This window comes from Anguilla anguilla, chromosome 7 (assembly GCF_013347855.1).
Source record: "Anguilla anguilla isolate fAngAng1 chromosome 7, fAngAng1.pri, whole genome shotgun sequence".
NCBI lineage: Eukaryota > Metazoa > Chordata > Actinopteri > Anguilliformes > Anguillidae > Anguilla > Anguilla anguilla.
This window is the reverse complement of record NC_049207.1, coordinates 11,339,059-11,359,228: the sequence shown is the minus strand read 5'-3', so window position 1 is coordinate 11,359,228 and position 20,170 is coordinate 11,339,059. Positions and strand designations below refer to the sequence as shown.

At 41.9% G+C, this 20,170-nt stretch overlaps 1 protein-coding gene across 1 annotated transcript; it reads left to right on the top strand.

The window, feature by feature from the left end:
- The first annotated feature begins 2,869 nt into the window (after window positions 1-2,869).
- nampt1 (nicotinamide phosphoribosyltransferase 1) lies at window positions 2,870-20,070 on the top strand. The gene is made up of 11 exons (XM_035425287.1): window positions 2,870-3,025; window positions 9,827-9,983; window positions 11,294-11,397; window positions 12,696-12,824; window positions 14,792-14,950; window positions 15,613-15,749; window positions 16,419-16,644; window positions 16,974-17,093; window positions 17,196-17,336; window positions 18,028-18,162; window positions 18,417-20,070. The coding sequence occupies exons 1-11, from the start codon at window positions 2,972-2,974 to the stop codon at window positions 18,528-18,530; spliced, it is 1,476 nt and encodes a 491-aa protein (XP_035281178.1). The 5' UTR covers window positions 2,870-2,971; the 3' UTR covers window positions 18,531-20,070.
- The last annotated feature ends 100 nt before the right edge of the window (window positions 20,071-20,170 follow it).

The window sequence follows — 20,170 nt, the reverse complement described above, 5'->3', positions numbered from 1 at the left end:
TGGCTGCTTAGTATCCGCTTTTAAATGGCTACTATTGTAGTTCTTATGAATGTACGATGTAGCTAGACGAAAACTTATGTTGCATAAAAATATTGTTCCTGTTCGTCTTGGAAAATACTTGTATCCCACTCACTGTTACAGCCTTGGGTTCCCTGGGAAGTCTTTAAATGAGTAGACGTAGATATACTGTAATAGTAAACAAATCCGTAAGTATACATGAAATATAAAACTTATGCCAAGTTTTCTTTACCCGACTCTCAGTTCAGTTTTACCCGCCGACTCAGTCACTGAAGTTAACTGCAAATGTTATGTAAACGCATCAAGCTAAGATTTAATTAATTGAATTGCCTTGGTGAGCACGAGGCGGCACAGTTTTTTCCCCTGCGCTAGCTGAAAATATACGAGATCTCTTGATTTTTTAACTTAATTGTTAACTTTCATTTCAGTTTTAGTTCCAGTTTCAACTTTAATGTAAAATTGACTTTTATAATGGGCTGTTTCATGCAGTTATAATCTCACTTATTTTAGCCTGCCGCTGTTTTATGTATATATTTAATAATTTCATGTATGAATTCAATTTCACAGAATAGGCTAGTTACCAAATAGATTTCATAAGGGGAATACTGCCACCTTCTGATAAGGATTGACATTGCCTATCTGGGGAAAAATAACTCCGCTATTGGTAGTTCACTGATAAAATGCGGCCAAATCGTAGTCACACATAGGAGTCGATTGTTTAAAATTTTATTGAATTATTCTATTCTGATAGTAATATATTTTTTTTTTATTTTAAAAAAACCCACAATGACTCTCTCTACCACTAACGGGAATTATGTGTATCCCAATATTACAAGCTTAAATCATAATCGGTTATAAAGATGTTATCATAATGCGATTATATAATGATTTGTGATTGCTGGAACTGATTTAGAATTGTTGGTAATAATAATCACAACAATAATAATAATCATCAGCATCATCATGGGAATCGGGTGGCAGCAATACGCACTACAATGAGCTGATACATGTAAGAGGGATGGTGGCACGGTGGTGAAGTGGGTAGCACTGTCCTCTCACATTACATTACAATACGTTACAGGCATTTGGCAGACGCTCTTATCCAGAGCGACGTACAACAAAGTGTGTAACCAAAACCAGGAACAAGTGTGTTGAAAACCCTAGAGGGAAGTACAGTTCTAAGTGCAGGGAACGACCGCATAGTTTAACTTGGACCCTGTTGGTTAATCTGATTAATACAACAGCAAGAAGGGTTTCCTCTGGGTAATCCGGTTTCCTCCCACAGTCCAAAGACATGCAGGTGGGCTAATTGGAGACTCTAAATTGCCCATAGTTATGAGTGTGTGAGTGAATGGTGAATTAATGGTGTGTGTGCCCTGCGATAGATTGGCAACCTGTCCAGGGTGCATTCCTGCCTCTTGCTCAATGCTCACTGGGATAGGCTCCAGCATCCCGCATTACCTTGACCAGGATAAGCGGGTATAGATAATGGATGGATGTCATAGGGAGGGGCAAATATCCTAAGGGCCTAAGAAACCTTGTCTATGACACTGGATTGAAGGTTTTTGACTTTACTCTGAAAACAGTGGAAAGTAAGGTAGAGTGATCAATCATCTCAGAAACCTTTCACACTTGAAATAATTCCAGCTGTGCTCATTTACAGTTGTTATTTTTTTCTTATTATTACAGTTACTACTGTTGTGTTTCTCTGAAAACCAAATGGACTGTGAATCCATATTGTAGCAAATATTTTATGGTTCAAAAAGGGGTTTGGTCTAAGAGTTAGGTGTGGTTTTGATAGATTAGGAAATAGAAGTTAATGCAGACAAAGTAGTTTACACAAATAATACTAAAATTATGTTTTTTTCATCATAACCTGTATTATTACCATTCAAACAAACCAAGTATGCAAATACTTTCCTACTTCATACATCACAAAAGCCATGATACCTTCTAATCAAGTAGGCCTTGGAGGCCTGTTCCCAGCTCAGTATCTGCCAAGATGTGGGATTCACAGAAACCAATGGCTTCTCTTTAAAGCATTACCATGTTAAGCTTTCATCTTAGATATTTTAACCATAGGACCTTTTATAAGTCATTTGAAACTTTGAAAACCAGAAATTTATAACAGGCAAATAATGCAAATAAATAATTTACAATTTTCCAAGCAACTTGACCCTGCTGTGAATTGTAAACACGAGGCTTTATGTTTGCTAGAATCATTCTACTGAAATCATAGGCTATTTACTGTCACTGATACGTTTGGTAATGTCCTGAATTATTATTATTATTTTGCAATTACTAAACACAACGGGTTAATTTCAAAATAACGAATTATTGCTGCAACTGTGCTCAGCAGATTGCCATCATTCTGTATTATCACGTTGCTCAAGGCGTAACAGCTGGATAGCGATTGTCCTCTGATCTTTCATCAAGCGAACGGATCCTTCCTATGTGGTAGGCTATTGTTGAGAAAGTAATTACAACACCGTTCCACACGATCTGCGCAGACGCGAAACATATTTAACATTAATATTGGCTACGCCACCAGAATTCGTAAGCTTGCCAGTAAGATTTCCAGTTAATATTATGCAATGGCTTAACAATCTCTGCTTTCTGAATTCTTGCACAGCCCAGCGCTCACGCATACCAGAACCTGACAGTGACATCAAGACCATAATATTAGGTAGGCTACAATACCAACCCAGCTCGTGGTCGCGCCTTCGACAAGAACGGTTTCAGCACATGGAGGCGTGTGGGGCGGGCCGTGCTTACTCACCTCCAATGACTCGTCGCCAAACGCCCCCCGCCCGCTTTTACTGGGAACATGAGCTTTAGGCCCGCCTCCTTTTGGTTGGTACATCATCCCTGGTCAGCGACGGTGCTTGGTTGAGTCCCCGGCACAGAGCACAGAATAACAATACTGACAGACGCGACGCAAGACAAGGGGAAGATGGAGAAGAAAGACACAGACTTCAGTATTTTGTTAGCGACTGATTCCTACAAGGTGAGGACGTTTATGCCAGGTGTGGTGCTGGTATCGTGTGATCGTCTGGTGCGTTTCGGACTTAGCTGAGTGAAAGTGAAGGGAAAGCAAGGTGGCTTTATCCTCCCAAGGCCATCACGCTTGTCTAGGTCGCCAGTTCTCTAGGCCAAATGGGAGGCAGGATCGCAGGTAGCTAGCTTGCTAGCCAGTATGCACCGAATTCAGTGTACCTTGTCTTAATCGCGATGACTATCTCCTGTACTATATTGGTTCGTGTGGTGATGAAGTTATGCGGTCTGCAAGGATTTATTTTAGTTCAGCATGCAGGTGATGTGCTTTTATGGTGATCTTTCTAGCAAGCGAAATAGGCTGTGCGGGGGGATTGTAGATTGTAATAGCGAGTCAAAAGATGACCCTTTCATCATCCCACCCCCCGATTGTCATTACGAAATCATCTCTTCCTCGTGTAAACATTGGCTAGCAATTCATCTGCCTGGTGTGCTTGATCACGTTAACAGAATGAATCGGCCAAAACCACCTTCATAACTGGAACAAAACTGAAAGTAACTGAGGCGCTCCAGTAAAAAACGAAACCGATGTATTCCAAGGCGACGCGCTTGGAAGCTATATGTGACTAGCTAGCTATATGTGACCTCTAGCAGTCAGCGTATGCTATGCATTGATAGGGCACTGTAGCCAGCCAAATTGATCTTAAAGTGTAACGGTAGCTACCTGCATAGTTCAACTGGACATTCGACAATTATATGTTTGTCTGTAGCCTAATTCATGCAGTGATATGTTGTCAAAAGTAAATGTGATGTTTTTTCTTAGACATTTTATCGAAATTACATCGCAGCGAAAGCAAAGGGCTGTTTCAATTAAAAATGTATTTTAAATAATTCAAACTGTGTTCAGACATGTAGAGGCTGCAACTGTGCAAGCAGCCCTGCCATACACTGGCTTGATAAGAGCGCGAGCCAAGATTTCGCTTCTACTCCAGATTTAAACTATGTGAAAACTGTTGCACAACGAAATCCGTTTGCCAGGACCCCAGATTTGATTCGATTTTGTCTCATTTTTGCAGGTGTCGGACGTAAATTCCACTACCTGCGAAAATGTCACTCCCTTCACTCACTGAGCACGCGCGCTCAGCCGTAAGGGATTTCCGACAAATCAATATGTCAGTTATTTTATGGGATGTATTCACATTTCTGTGTCATTGCCAAAAAGGTATGAACTCATAAAGTAGCTTACTCTGCGAGAACAATTATAGGTTATTTCTGTTCTGCTTTTTCACAATCGAAATTAGTAACGAAAGAAACAAAAAATAAATGTGGGGAAAGTATAACGTTATGAAAATACATAAAACTGGCAATTGGACAGCTGTAAGCACTCTGAACACAAATCATGATGGACTCCAGAGTATCACTATTCAAAATCACCTATGTCTATGTCTTCTGAGATTGACCTAGTCTTTCATTTTGCACTGATCTAAGTGAATTTATGTGTAGGCAAATGCATGCAAAGGTATCGTATGCTCAGGATGACTAAAAACATAATTAAACCTATGATTAAGTATAAAACAAAGTTATCAATGAACATGATCAGAATCGCGGTGTGTGTAAAGGTTAGGTTTTGGTGCACTGAAGAAATTAGTGTTTATTATTCTCAGGTTCTGTTTTATTTTCTGATGCTGCAAACTAAGGTAATGACATCATGTAGATATGCTGAAAGGAAAAGCACGCAGGCAGATGTCTTTGTGGATAGTGAGTTCCACAGAAGACACATAAATCGGACCAAATGACAGCACGTTCGCTGAAGCAAAACCAAGAATACCCCTCTCTCTGACATGTGGACAAGATACCCAATTTCACTGTTTAGAATTGGATTCAAGAGAGTGAGTGTGCTTTTGTGTGCTTGTTTGCATGTATACAGTATGCCTAGAGGTGTGTGTGTGGGCCTGTGAGTTTTTACAAATACCTAATCTCATGATGATTGTGAGTATGTATTCCAGCATAACCTAGGGTATTCTTTACATTATTTAGAAATGGGGTGCTCAATTGTTGGGAAAACTGCATTAAGAAGTTTCTTCCAATAGATAAGGCTAAGTGATCAGATAGCATCGCCCGTGTCACTGCTGTTGTGCTAAAAATGGCAGATGCCCTTTAGCGTCTTCTTCATGATTACCTAATACATTTAGTGATTTATCTTTTCCTCTTAGTCTCTAGAATTAAATACATTTTGAATTTTAAAAAAAATCATTGTTGTTGAATGATGAATTGTTTTTGTTTCCTGTTATTGAGAGAAAAGGTATTGTCTTCAGTTGCATTGTGATGCTATCAAGAAGACCATACATTCTTCAGATTAGTCTATTTGGAAATAAAAAACAGAAAGAGAGAAAGGCAGATATTTGTATTGTGCATTCACCAGTGAGAGAAATGTGTGGATATTCAGAGCTCAATTGCAGATAAATATTTTGACATGTAAAGAGACATGTTTTGTCTTGTGCTGGAAGAAAGATATTTAGATATCGAGAGATCTGTCTAAGAGATATTAGAATTTGAGAGCTGTATAACCGTGAGAGAGGAATTTAGATGTTGAGAGAGATTTGGATATTGAGTGTTTTATGAGTGAGGGAGAGAGTAATGGGATGATGAGAAGTCCAACTGGGATCCATGTCAGCATTTACTTTTGGATGAGCTAAATCTTCACAATTATTAATGAGGATGTTTCCTCTGGAGTGGAGAATATTCTAAAATGCCTTAACGTGTTGAACATTGCGCATCTTTAATACGTAATGACATTGAGATTCTGTTGCCCAGCTCACGTGTCTAATAAAGACATTTTTTTTCTTTTAAAGATCACATGCCCTGAAAGAAAAGCTCATCTGTTCTCTAATTATGACTAAACTGAACAGGGCACGTGCTGCATTTACAGTAAGGCGGCTGCTCATGTGTGAAACGGTTTTTCCTGCAGTGCGCTGAAGAAACAGTCAGTGTTCTCCGAGACCTTCCTGTGAAGATGATTCCGCACGCTAGATTCAGCTTGCTACTTCGACAGATTTCCCCTACCTGGCTGCCTGGCTGTATGTGCAGTAATGTACGACAGCGCGACCACGGCGAGGTGGAACGCTCCCGTGATGTTGAGGGATTGATGAATAGAATTTTTTTTTTTTTTTAAAGGCTTTTCATGTGCTGCACATTTGTATGGAGGATCAGAGCGGTGTGGGAACGCCACCGTACCGCACCCACTTTGTGTTTGATCTTCCCACTAAAAGCGTAATGGCTTCCCCGTGCTCTGCGTTAGGGCTGTGGTTGGCTCTGTGGAGCAGTCGGTTAGACAGGCCTGCCTCAGAGGAGCTGCCTCTGTCGGAGCTCAGGGGGTACCCCGGGTCAGGGAGGCGAGGGTTCGAACACCGTTGGGAGATAATTCCCAGCATGCTGCAGTCTTCCCCCCCCCATCCTTCTGTCTCCCAGAGTGATGGCGAGGGTTCGAGGCACAGCTCCCTTGTTTTGCATTTTTACAGTGAGAGCTGGACGAATGTAAATATTTGTTCAGTTTTTCCAGCCATTAAAGAGCAGTCTCGATTTTCTTGTTTTGTTAGTTCACTGAAAAGGGCTTAGAATCCACGTCACCAGGAGTATGGCATTGAGGAGGAAGAGATTTTCATTACAAACCTCTGAACCGTTCATTAAGTGCAATACTATCATTGGGAGGTCTCAACTGGAATTGACTACGTTGGAATCGGTTGTGTCTGTGCATTTGTGTGTGCACACGTATGTGTGTGCATGTCTGAGTGTGTGTGGTGAAGATTGCCTCGGCTCTTAATTTTGTACAAATTTGCTTGTGCAAGCTTGAGCATCCTTTGAGGTGTTTGAGCTGTAGTGCTTAATCATGGAGGAAAAAAGTTACATAAGTTTCTTTCCAGTGAATGGAGAAGTGACCGGATAGCTTCGCTCAAGTTCATCATAGCAAATGTCACCGCAGTGAGTACGGGTGATGGGTTTGGGTGTGATGGACCTCCTCTTTCATTTCACCAGAAAGAGGTCCACAGAGCCAGTGTCTGGTAGTGCTCTTCAGACTTCCTCCATCTCAACATTGTGTAACAGTTTCAGCTTGGGCATTGGTGCCCCTTATGGCTATGATGTGGTCCTGGTAGGGCTCAGGGAAGTGTTTTTATTAAATATATGACTATAAAGTGCATCTTTAAGCAAGAATTGTGTGTATTGCATTTACACAGAGTAGTGGAATAGTGCACTGGACACTTTTTATACATGCAGTATGCTTTCCAAATCAAGGCTGCCTCTTAATTTGCCCAATCCTGAAGTTTTCAGGCCTAATCCTGGATCTGTTCCTTCACTTACCTGATGAAAAAACAGGACTTCAGGGCAGATTCAAACTATTCCGCTTCTGCAAGTCTTGAAGTTTAAACCTGTATCTGCTGTGAATGTGGGTGTGTGTCGCTTGTATACATGTATTTGTGTGTGTCTGTTCTCTGAGGTTTACTCGGTGATAATTATGAATGCTACTTTGGCCGATATGTGCCTGAGTAATCAAGAGTCTTACTTACATTTTTTTTTAGCTACAGTACTTAATCGTTGGAGATTGTCAGAGTAATTGTAAATGTAAATTAATTAATTTACAGTAAATTCTGGTATTTGCATACCTGCGGATATCAACTGGGTCCCTCCCTTAGGGCATTGTTCTACCAGGTAGTGGAGGAGTAGAAAGGTTTCTTGGAACCACAGAACATAATGACATTTAAAATTTGCACTCCTAAATGGCAGTAGAGGGTGAGAGTCGGAGATGGTAAGCAATGAAACGTAGGCCAGAGAAGGGTGTGGAGTAGAGCGTGATGATCCACCGCACTTGTGCAAGCCACATGCTTTGGATGATCAGGTGTACAGATCCACCTTGTTTGTCCTGTTTCATGTGTTAGCGCGCACACGCCCACACACACACACACACACACACAAAGGGTAATTCTCTCTTGACATCAACACGCATTCTTGCGTTTCCTTGGTGAAGCTTTGCATGTGCACTGAAGGGTGCTGTGTAAGTATCGGTGTAATATAATTATCGCAGCTGTTCCGTCTCCTCGCGTTCCCTGTGTTTCCTGTGTGCAATTACATGATACACCTGTGACATGTATAAAGAGCAACTCGCTGTGGCGTGATTCCCACTGTGAAACCACCTCTGTGCAGCGCCCTCGATGTAGTGGCCCCTCAGTAGAGCGGTCCTCTCAGTGGACTGGTTTTGTCAATAGATTGGTTTTCTCAGAGGAGCGGTTCTGTGGTAGTGGTACCCAACCCAGCACCCCAGCTCTGAGAAAGACACAGGGTGATGAAGCAGTAAGAAACCCCTCAGATACACCAAATGGCGCATCGAGGTCACCAGCAGTAAGAAACCAAAACTTATCACATCAAGGTCACCGACTGTAAGAAACCCCTCCGCAAACCAATCAGCGGAAGTATCTGAATGGCAAAGGAACGTGTGTAGTCCTACCCAGTGCTAGTACAACAGGATTCATTTAATGTTACCTTGATTATCTGACTCCAAAATAGTGTTTTAACCTTTCCTCTGTGCTAACAGTTAAAAATAGACATGAGACTGTTGTCCACTAGCAGAGTTTGTCTACATGGATCGCTATCTAACTCGGTAGATGCGGACGTGTCTTTGGCTTGTGTCGCCTGCATAAATACAATTGTGTATCCTGCTACAACACTAGTGTATAGTTGAGTGACTGCGGGGTGCCGATATCCTGAGTTCTGTGTATGTTAGGACCTTAAAACTGCTAGGAGTGCAGTGGTAAGATTCAAAGAGGAATGCCAGGTTAAAAGTAATGCAGTTCATTGTTCAGTGTGTTTATTAATAATGACAATATACAATGGTGCAAAGTGTGAGTGGTGAAATGGCTATGCGCATGTGATGTATAGGAGACCGTGTTGACGAGTCTCCCCGAACCATTGCATGCTTCCCTTTGTATACAAAAAGATCAAAGCAAAACACCATAGTCATGACAAAACAGTATAGATCAACGGTCGATCTCTGTAAGCATATCACACCAGGTTAGCCTTTGTAGCTGACACACCAACTTGTTCCCCTTGACGTCGGCTTTCCAACAATACAAAACATGATTACACTGTATTATGGAGAACCTGAGTTTTACATAATGCTGATGCAATCGGATGTTTTGTAACCAAGCACTGTTTCTCTGTCGCACTTGCTGACTCCCTGTCACACTTCTGTAAACCGCTTTACAAAGTGACACAGATGGGTATGGGGGTCCGACAGCAAGCACACAGCTGGTATTGAGATGGTTCTGCTCAAAGTTCCTGTGTTTCATCCATGTGTAAAAGTTGCTTTAGCACAATGGTGTCAGTGGGGTCATCATGGTGGGGCTCAGGATAGGTTTTTATAAAATACACTACATGGTCAAAAGTATATGGACACCTGACATCCAACATCTCATCCAAAATTATGCCCATTAATATGGAGTTGGTCCACCCTTTGCTGCTGTAACAACCTCTACTCTTCTTGGAAGGCTTTATACTAGATGTTGGAGCATTGCTGCAGCGATTTGCTTCCATTCAGCCAGAAGAGCATTAGTGTGGTCAGGCACTGATTGGGCGATTAGGCCTGGCTCACAGTTGGCTTTCCAATTGATCCCAAATGTGTTGGATGGGGTTGAGGTCAGGGCTCTGTGCAGGCCAGTCAAGTTCTTCCACACCGATCTTGACAAAACCATTTCTATTTGGACCTCGCTGTGTGGCTGGGGGCCATTGTCATTGTTATATAATTTTCTCTGTTTATCATTCACAGGTCACACATTACAAGCAGTACCCACCAAACACTAGTAAAGTGTACTCCTACTTTGAGTGTCGGGAGAAGAAGACTGACCCCACCAAGAACAGGAAGGTCAAATATGATAAAACGGTCTTTTATGGATTGCAGTATATTCTCAACAAATACTTAAAAGGTATGTGTGTTTAAAAATGAATAGTTACAATTTGTCTTTTTTTCCCGGTAAACTCTGTTTTACTGTCAGCTGAATAGTTACAATTCAAACGGGAATGCATAACATTATGTCGACCCCTGTAAGAGAAAATTTTACATGGTCTGACTTATGGATAAAAAAAATGTTTGTACCCAGACTGTACTCAACATAGGCTAGTTTTTTTGGCCTTGTGTTAGATCATTGAAGCCTTGAGAGGAGTTTTGTTTGTGATAATGTCGGTTTCGAGATGACTGTCATGTGACGAAGGCCTGTGTTAAGCAGTGATTAACCCTGAGGTGAAGCGACATGTGCGGATCAGTGGAGGGAGGAAACACTGCCGCTGTTATCGCCGTCCTGTGTACCGTTGGGAAGAGCAAACTGAAGACCTCATGTTAAGGTTTTTCGCCAGGGCCTCAGACCGCTGCCAGCCACATGAGAGTCAGTTATTCTTCTTTTTAAGCGCGAAACAGAAGTGAATTTCATGGTAGGAGTCGGGTGTATTAAGGTCTGCTGTGGGACACCGGCGGGCACAAAAGAACATCTGCTCATTTGTCCCGAGTGACGCGTAGAGCTGCTGCATCGCGCTTACAGTGCATGGCAACATCCAGTCAGGTCTTTTTTTTCACATTATAAGTACCTGTTTAGTCATTCTTTGGGGTGGTGAAATATTTAAAGGGAGCGTAACAGTGGGCTAGCTTTTGGGACGGTGACGTCAAGCAGATTTGTACAGTGGGCTTGTTTTTTTTGGGTATGTTGTGCCTTTAATGACGTGAGAACTGAGGGGGTTTATTTTGGGAAGTAGTTTAAAACTAGCACTGGGCTAGTTCCTAGAGCACTGACTTTAAGCAGGCTAAGAGTGGGCTAGATTTCTGATGTCTGTGGATAGCGGTGGACTGGTGTTTGGTATGGTGTTGCTTTAAGGGAGGCCAACAGTGGTGGACTTTGGGACCCCGTGGCTTTAAGAAGGAGCGCTTTAGTAGAGTGTAAGTACTTTGTCCTAGAGGGACAAAGGCTTTCCTGTCAGTTTGAGTGAAGCTACTAATGCAATAACAGAGGGATGGAGAGGAATGAGAGATTCCAGCAGAGTTTTCTCTCTCCCTCGCACCCCCCCCCCCCCACTTTTTTTTAGGTTACTCTCTCACAAACTTGCTCTCTTTCTCACCCTGCTCTCTTTATCTCTCGCCCATAATTTTGCTCCCACCTGTCTCGCCCCGTCTCATATTGTCCCTCATTTACTCGCTTCTCTTTTTTTTTTTGTCTCTCACCTCTTCCTGTCGCTTTTATTTTCCCAGGAAAGGTGGCCACTCGGGAGAAGATCCAGGAAGCAAAGGAGGTGTATCGCGAACACTTTCAGGACGACGTCTTTAATGAGAAAGGCTGGAACTACATTCTGGAGGTATGCAGGAACTGCCGACAGGGGTTGTGAGTGTACTGTTGCCAAATACACTCTCCTCTATCTTATATATTGTATGAGTAAAATAATAGGATTGATCCTAAATTTGATAAAAGCAGGGAGCAGCTAATTATTTAGGCACGTCAAACTTTGCTGATGTTGTTTTAATTCATTTTAAGATGGATGTCACAGGAGAATGTAAATTAAAGGAAGACTATCCTGGAATTTTGATTTGTAAGAATGTTCAAAATAAGCTTATTACCATGAACCAGAAACATGGTGCACCACATAAAGCAGGAGACAATATGTTACGAGATATGATCAGGATAGTTTCTATGTGATAGTTCCATGCTAAATTAGTCTCTGTACTGAACTTTGCTTTGCTGAAGTGAAATGGTCTACATTGTGTTTGAGCTTAGAAGCTCCCTCAGGAGGGTCCTGTTACATGCACTCACCCTGGGAAACCGCATCTCAGATTCCAATTCAAACATTTTTGCTTATCTTTAACATTTATTCAAAACTGTAATTTGACACTTTTATTAATAATGGGTGAAGGCTTGGTAAAAATCTTCTTCGATATGTCCATGTCTGCCAAGATGTCTGTTCCTGTTTGTTTGTTCATGTTTGTTTTTGTTTGAACAAGAGGCGCTTCTTCCATGGGTACTTGCGCCAGTGGTTATTTTGCACATTGTCCATTTGCACAGTTGGCCTGTACAGCTGCTAAATTTGAGTACATTGCTCAAGGGTACAGCGCCTGTACCTCGGCCCGGAATTCGAACCTGCAACCTCGTGGTTACACAAGTCCACCTCCGTAACCGCCGTGGCATGTTGCCAACAGCTTAAGTGATCTGCTCAGACTGCTTAAATAGCGGTTTAATTCAGCGGCAGTGCCGTTATCTGATTGGGCACCAGTGATCCCTCTGGTTGCTGGCGCGCCTGCAGTCTGCCTGTGCCAAGGGCGCTCGGAGAGCGCTGCTCCAGTGCCAGGACTGTGCAGCTCAGCTGGTGGACTGCGGAGTGACAAGCAGCAGTTGGCAGCATGCGCTTCGGTGGAGGGCATGCGCTTGTCTGCGTGTGTCCAAATTGATATTGAATTGAGGATGTAGCAGCAATTAGATGGGCCTGTGAATTCAAGTAGGCATACCATATTTGGAGGGGAAAAGGTGATTAAAAATTGTGAGAAAGAAATAAAATCAATAGTGGATTGGTTAAAAAAAAAGTGTGTTAATCACTGATTTTTAATGAACTGCGGCTTCTGAAAGGTGATGGGTAACACCCTCTTTTTTTCCCCCCGGGTACAGAAGTACGATGGGCACCTGCCCATCGAGATCAAGGCGGTGCCGGAGGGCAGCGTGATCCCCCGCGGGAACGTCCTCTTCACCGTGGAGAGCACAGACCCGGAATGCTACTGGCTCACCAACTGGGTGGAGGTCAGTGAGACAGACAGCGGGCAGTTCCCCCTCCCTGACTGCTCCCACCAATGCCCCCCCCCCCCCCCCCCACAGCTCCAAAGCAAATCTGACTGTCCAGTTTGCTTAAAATCTGTTTTTTCAGGCCCTGATCACACGGGCTGGCTTTTTTCCCCCAAACGATCTTTCGGTTAAGTCAGTTAACGTTTGGCTCTTAACTGAACGTCAGCCTGGGGTTGCCATCACTTGACCGGCATCAGTCATTAGTCCTAAGTGGAGAAAACGTGTGGTTGGGAGAATGTTGTGATGATGACACATGGTTCAAGCATTTCTTCATCTGGTTTTGGTTTGTTTGTGCTCCTTGGACAAATTATGAATACAAATAAGACTCAATTCATGATTTGGAGCCTGCCTAACCACTAAATGTAAAACCAATTTGAGATTGATTGACATAGTGGTCTCAAACTATTTTGATTGTGCAATACAGTATGAGTAAACAATGTAATGAATAAACCCCTGTGCTTACATCTTTTTATGCTGTCTTTCATGCAGGGATTGCAAGTTAAAAGTGAAGGGATTATAAGTACAGAGCAGTGCTCAGTTAGCAGCTAAATCGAACCTAATTCATTTATAGCAGCTGAAAGGAAGACCAGGGTACACAGTAGACCCACCGTACCAGAGATGCAAGAAACTGCCCCAAATGACAACTGTGACAGTCCATGCTTCTGTGTCCTCCAAACCTTTTCATCCTCTAAACTCTTATCTGGGCTCATTGGTCCCTGTACTGGATTAATTATTCATAGTTTAGTTTATGTCCCCTTACAATATAGTCCTTATGCACTATGTCTTTGAATGGCTTATCACTTTCTAAATTTATGATTAAATACATGTAAACTACGATTTGATAAATTTAGACTGTCTGCTTGACTGGGTTAGAAATTGAAACAAAGATAGCTGAATAATGTAAATTGTATATACGGTATATGTATTTTCTTCTTGTGAAGAGTGAAGATTCCAATAAATTGACAGTGTGATTTAGCAAATTATATATAATTACCTATCATTTATTTAATGTTATATTTATTTTCTGTGCATAAGCCCTATTCTGTGGTGACTCTCACAGCATGTAGTTCATCGTTTACGCTGAACAGATGGATGTTTACTGAAGTTTCTTGCTCTCATCTGCCATGTGAACCTGAAACATTCTGATTATGATAATGGATAATAACACTAATAATAATAATGGACTTTATGATCGTAGCGTTCCCGTGAAGGGGTAAGCTGACCTCAGCCGCCACCAATGATGCGAAATAACTATTACAACCCTGGTAGTGTTCTAATGTGTAAACGTAAAGCAAACATGAGCAGTGCTGGATGATTTCTGGCTGCGGGTGTTATGCGCCTGTCGGTTTTCAGGGGTCTTGGAATGGGGGACAGACAGGGCGTGAAAGCGTTCGCTGGTTGACCAAAAACAAAAGAAAGGTTTATCATTCCACCATGCGGGCATTGTGTTTCCATCGACCTGACCTCCGAGGGGTCCTGGAAATGGCCAGGCCGTCCCTTTGTGTTGACTTTACTTGCACTGACAGTTTTCCCAGGAATGTGTACGTGCATCGACCGTCGCCGCAGCTGGCGACACCATCGGGGGCTGGAGCCGCGTTGTTGTTGGGTTTAGTTACATTCCAGCTGGCTGCGCCCAGTCTGCTGAGGTCTTTATGGTGATGGCGCATATTTTCATTTGGGTAAACATGTTGTTGGAGGTGATGTCACGCTATCGCTAAGATGTAAGCACAGGCGTTCATTTGTGGTATTTTTATGAGCATCTCCCGGTTACAGCAATGGTGTGTGCTGCCCTAAATATTTAGTTCTCCAGTGTAGCAGATACAGTGGACCAAAATGGAGACACAGAAAAGGGTATGGTCACTTACCAGGCAGCTGTCTGCTGAAATGATGTTCCAACTCCCATCCCCCTCTGGCTCACCCTGCAGACGATCCTGGTCCAGGTCTGGTACCCCATCACCGTGGCAACCAACTCCAGGGAACAGAAGAAGATCTTGGCGAAGTACCTGATGGAGACATCAGGAAACCTGGAGGGCCTGGAATATAAGCTGCACGACTTTGGCTACAGAGGGGTCTCATCACAGGAGGTAATGGGCTCTGTGCCCCTGCCGCCTCATTTCAAACCCTCATTTGAAAAGCATGGACCTTGGTGTCAATCCAGGCAACTGCCAGTCCACTGTCTTATCTGTTTATTTACTTCTTACATCGACAACTCAGTGACTTTTAATAAGATTTGAAAGTGCCTGCGCCCTGTTGTTAATTGACAGCAAAGCTTTAATTAGATCTTAGCCAGTGTTAACGAGATGTAGTTTACTCAGTCGTGCTATGAAGAGGACACTAACAAGGTTTCAGGAGGAACTGGGCTGAATATCTGTATTTTGAGCAATTGTGGTGATATGTAATTGTACAGAGGATGTTTACTTTTTTTGTTGTTGATAATAATAGTAATTATTATAATAATAATTAATATTATAAAGGCTTTGTTCAAAAAGCCAACTCTGATTGTGTTGAAAGCCATTAGTTTCCAAGCTTGATCCTAAAAGTGTTTAATAGTGCAGAGTTTGAAATCCAGTTGTAACTTCTGTTTTGAAAGAATTGTTGTAACCGTATTGGCCGATGTGTCTTGTAAAACTTTGTCCTTATGGGTTTGCACTAAGTGACTCTGCATTATCTGAAAGACAGTGGGATTCACACAGACCCAGACACCACATCCCATTATAAACTGTAGAATGTGTGCCATTGGTTTCAGACTGCAGGAATCGGGGCATCTGCACATTTAGTGAACTTCAAGGGCACAGACACCGTGGCTGGAATTGGCGTCATCAAGAAATACTACGGCACCAAGGACCCTGTGCCCGGATTCTCTTTGCCTGCAGCAGAGCACAGGTAACCCATAAACACAGGCAGCTCAGGCGGAACAGGTTGTGCTGCACCCTCTGTCCCCCAGTGTATATTCACATTATTCAGAATTATAAAGATTATTCACCTTGATATTTTCCCTCCTCATGCAGTAGAACTGAAGCAGTTTTGTGTTCAGATATATGTTTTGTAATTCCGGTATGTACATACCAGTTTGGCTTTCATTTTAAATCAGGGCCATGCTTCAGTTGAAGTGCTGTGGTAAACTTTAAACACAAGGCTTGCTCACTGCAGCAAGGCCATTTACTGCTGCCTGACTTCACCTTTCAGCTGTCCCAGTGCATTCTGGGAAAGCTGGCAACTGTGGCGATGATTCCCTGTTATGTAATGTTCCATTACTCAGATTTTTACTTTCCCAAGGGTCAGTGAATACCTCTTACATACACAGCACAAAGATCTGTACCCGTTATTCAGTTCGGTTTTTAGAAATCACCACATCATTTCTATTATAACTGGCTTGTCTCCCTGTCCTTAATCCTCTCACAGTGATTTAGGTGCCCTCTGTTGGTCTCAATGTCTTACTGCATTTCTGAGTTCATAAGCAGTGTGTTTGAGATCCATTAAATCATTAATTTTTTTTAGTGAGATTTAGTGTCACTGTTGTCCCTTGCTCATCATTCCTTATTCTTCTTACAGCACGATCACTGCCTGGGGGAAGGACCATGAAAAAGACGCCTTTGAGCACATTGTGAAGCAGTTCCCCTCCGTTCCGGTCTCCATCGTCAGCGACAGCTACGACATCTACAACGCCTGCGAGAAGATCTGGGGCGAAGACCTGAGGAGTCTCATCGAGTCTCGGAGTGCCGAGGCCCCACTCGTGGTTCGACCGGATTCAGGAAATCCCCTGGACACAGTACTGAAGGCAGGCCTCTGTTTCTGCTTTGAGTCCGGTTTCAGTGTAGAAATTTGGGCCCACTCTTAGGACAAGATTCAGTCAACATTTGACACTAACTTATTATTCAAAATAAACAATGGTCTTTTTGCAGTTTCTTTCACCATGACAATCGCTTTGGTTGGCACAAAAAATGTACTCGCCAAATCTGTGCCTTAGTCTAATAAAGCCTTTCTGAACAGTCAATATATCACACTAAAGTAGCCATACTCAAGCACTGACATTGTGGAAATGTCTATGTGTTTGACACTTTCGAAAACATGACACATATCCAGGACCTCGTTGCGCTCCTGTTTTAGGTCCTGGATATTTTGGGGAGGAAGTTCCCCCCTACAGAGAACAGCAAGGGTTACAAAGTGCTGCCCCCCTACATCCGAGTGATCCAGGGGGACGGAGTAGACATCAACACCCTTCAGGAGGTGAGTGCACATTATCTGGGCATTTTGCATGTCCCGTAGGAAGCCAGTATGTGTCCGTATGAGAGGGTGCTGAACTTCTGCTCCTGTCCCTTCGCTGCGCAGATTGTGGAGGGCATGAAGCAGCACAGGTGGAGCATCGAGAACATTGCCTTTGGATCAGGCGGGGCACTACTGCAGAAGCTGACCAGGGATCTCCTCAACTGCTCCTTCAAGTGCAGCTACGTGGTGACCAATGGCCTGGGGGTGAGTACGGACTAGGCATGCAACAGTGCCAGATTTTGATGGTACGATTATAGCCTGAGGAAAATTACGGTTCCAAGGTTTTAAGATTATTACGGGGTAGTTTATTATGCGACAATATGGAGGGAAGAAATAAAACACTTAAGAATTTCATAAATGTTTTATTGCTTTACTCCACTGAATAAATTTTAAACAATGTTTTGGTTTATAAATGTTTTATTGTATTTTTCCTCACCATTCTTTTGGACCTGCGAATAAACCATGTAAGCTTACTTTATACTGAAAACGTACACAAGTGAAAAGTAGGTGCATTTTAGTGATGCCGCATCCCTGCAAAATCAGCTTGAGTGAAAACGAAAGTAAACTTGCATAGAGGACTACTCTGCCGTGAACTGCCCCAGCCCTAAACTTAGCGAACATTAGCTAGTTAAAATTATTATTATTTTTCTACCTTGCTTGGGCATGCTGGGAGGGATGGTGATCTCTAAGATGCAATTCTGAAATTAAAAAGTACCAGTGCATGGATATAGCTGTCACTAGCTGTCCTAACCCTGATTTATTAATGCTGCCGTGTGGCCTACTCATGTGGCCTTGTTCTGATGGTGTGTTTCCCTCAAATACCCTGGACATCCTGCAGTGCATTGAAAACAGTCCAAGGTGCTGTGATGAATGGATTCCATTTTGTTTGTCGCAGGTAAATGTGTTTAAAGACCCTGTGGCAGATCCCAATAAAAGGTCAAAGAAAGGTCGCCTCTCCTTGCACAAAACGCCAAGTGGAGAATTTGTTACCCTGGAAGAAGGGAAAGGGGATTTGGAAGAGTATGGTGCGGTATGTATTTATAGATTTGTTTGTTTGTTTGGCTTCTTCTGTTCTTACTCTTCATTTTGTCCTGTCATATTTTGATCCAACAGCCAGTCATTTCACATCTTTTTACCTGGAAGGGCCTGCTTTTATTCAGCTGCAAGAAACTAAGATCTGAGCGACAAATTAACAATGCAAAAGAATCACATATAATCTGTACCAGATAATCTTATAGCGTGGCTCTCTCTCTTTCTCTTTCTCTCTCTCTCTCACACGCACAGGACCTCCTGCACACGGTGTTTCTGAACGGAAAGATTGTGAAGACGTACACCTTTGATGATGTCAGAGACAATGCTAAGCTGAAGGATGGTGAACTGGTCGAGCTGCTCCAGTAAACCTCAGCAGCTCCACCACACCCTGGGTACCCTCCCCTTCCCACTCCACACCTGGGTATCCCCACTTCCCAAAATACTGGTTCTCTAAAGGACTGAAGATGTTAACCCCACTGCACGTCACAACCTGGGCACATTTGCCCAAAGACTTTGTAAAAGTACATATACACTTACCTGTGCAGTGTACAGAGTGGTTTATGTTTGAAATTCCAGAATCTACTCGGCTTTGTTGTACTGTTAGTGATGGGAACATGTTAAATCATGAGATATTACCACAGTTAGATGATTTGTATTCTTGTACATAAGAACAAGCTCTCTGCTGACCACACACCTTTGAACAAAATTAAATAAATGTGTACATTTACAAATGTTTCTAAAAAATGAAATAAGCTGTTCAGCTCTAGATCGTAAAAAAAAATTGTTAAATGTTGCTGAATATGATCGCTGTGTATGCTGACAGTTGTTACTTGTTAATGAGGATTATTGTATTTCTTTATGCAAATTATGTTGTTGATTGGGGGAAAAGCACTTTTAATTTTGCAAACAGTTTGCCTTTTATTTCGGAACTAGACCTTTTCCCTGTCACAGATGCCAAATACTAATCTTAATATGGCCAATTCTGTAGAAATCTAACCTGTGATGTAGCAGTAAGACTGTCTTAAGTTAATAGCAAATCCACAGCATTAGTATAGAAATGACAGAGTCAGTTGATTTTTGTACAAGTACAAATATACGGTATTTGTTTATACATCTATGTTTTTTATCATTTTAAAAACAAATACTTAAGAGCATGCCACAGTTTTATTAAATTATTATGAACATGAATCATTTTACTTGTTTGATTTTACAATTTTGATACTTAGCATTGTTTCAGACTTCAGAGAATTTCTTTTTTTTAATGAAAGGTAAATATTACTTGGAACTTATCGGTCAGATTCTTTTTACATTGAGGTGGCCAAACTTCTCTCTTGTACAATGGTTTATTACTAGAGGGAGCTAGCTGAGTGTGGAAAAACAGATCATTATTATTATGATTATTATGATTATTAATTATTAATTACATAATGATAATATTAAAACATTTTATACCAAAAGAAAATCATCTAAAGCACTCAGTTGTGGTGTGATTGACATGCTTTTAGCTCCCGTATGTGTAGTAAACTGTATGAATGCCATATTGACTGACTGTATATGATGAAGATGGGTTTTTATGTACTTGTGTTGTTTTTCCAGTATGTCCTTCCTTCCTATTCTGGTGAAATTTTGAATAACATTACTGTGGAATTCTTGTCAAAATATTAAATTGACCACCCTATTTGCTGAAATATATTTTCTTTTATATTGTAAACTGGAAAGAAATGCAAATGCATTCCTTTTTCTAGCTGCTGTAAGATAATTAAAAAAGAACTCTGAGATGTATTTCACCAGTCTTAATGCACTAGCTTTTAATCAGATAGTGAAAAAATATCACATTTTGCAGAAAAAAGAATCTGTGCTAGAAACATGTGTGAAGGTTGAAATAAAAAAAGCAATATCAGGTTGATTCTGTCTGCCTGTGTTTTCTTTTCTCTGGCCATTTAGTTTTTCCAAATTCATGAAATGACAGCAATTTGTGACTTGTTAACTTCACAGTGCTTTTGGGC

Bases quoted from the DNA above. Each gene is read 5' to 3' on its own strand.
- nampt1 (XM_035425287.1), top strand. From the start codon at position 2,972: ATGGAGAAGAAAGACACAGACTTCAGTATTTTGTTAGCGACTGATTCC. The intron at 9,984-11,293 runs GTATGTGTGTTT...TTATTTTCCCAG, and splicing joins TCTCAACAAATACTTAAAAG to GAAAGGTGGCCACTCGGGAG. The intron at 17,094-17,195 runs GTGAGTGCACAT...TTCGCTGCGCAG, and splicing joins ACATCAACACCCTTCAGGAG to ATTGTGGAGGGCATGAAGCA.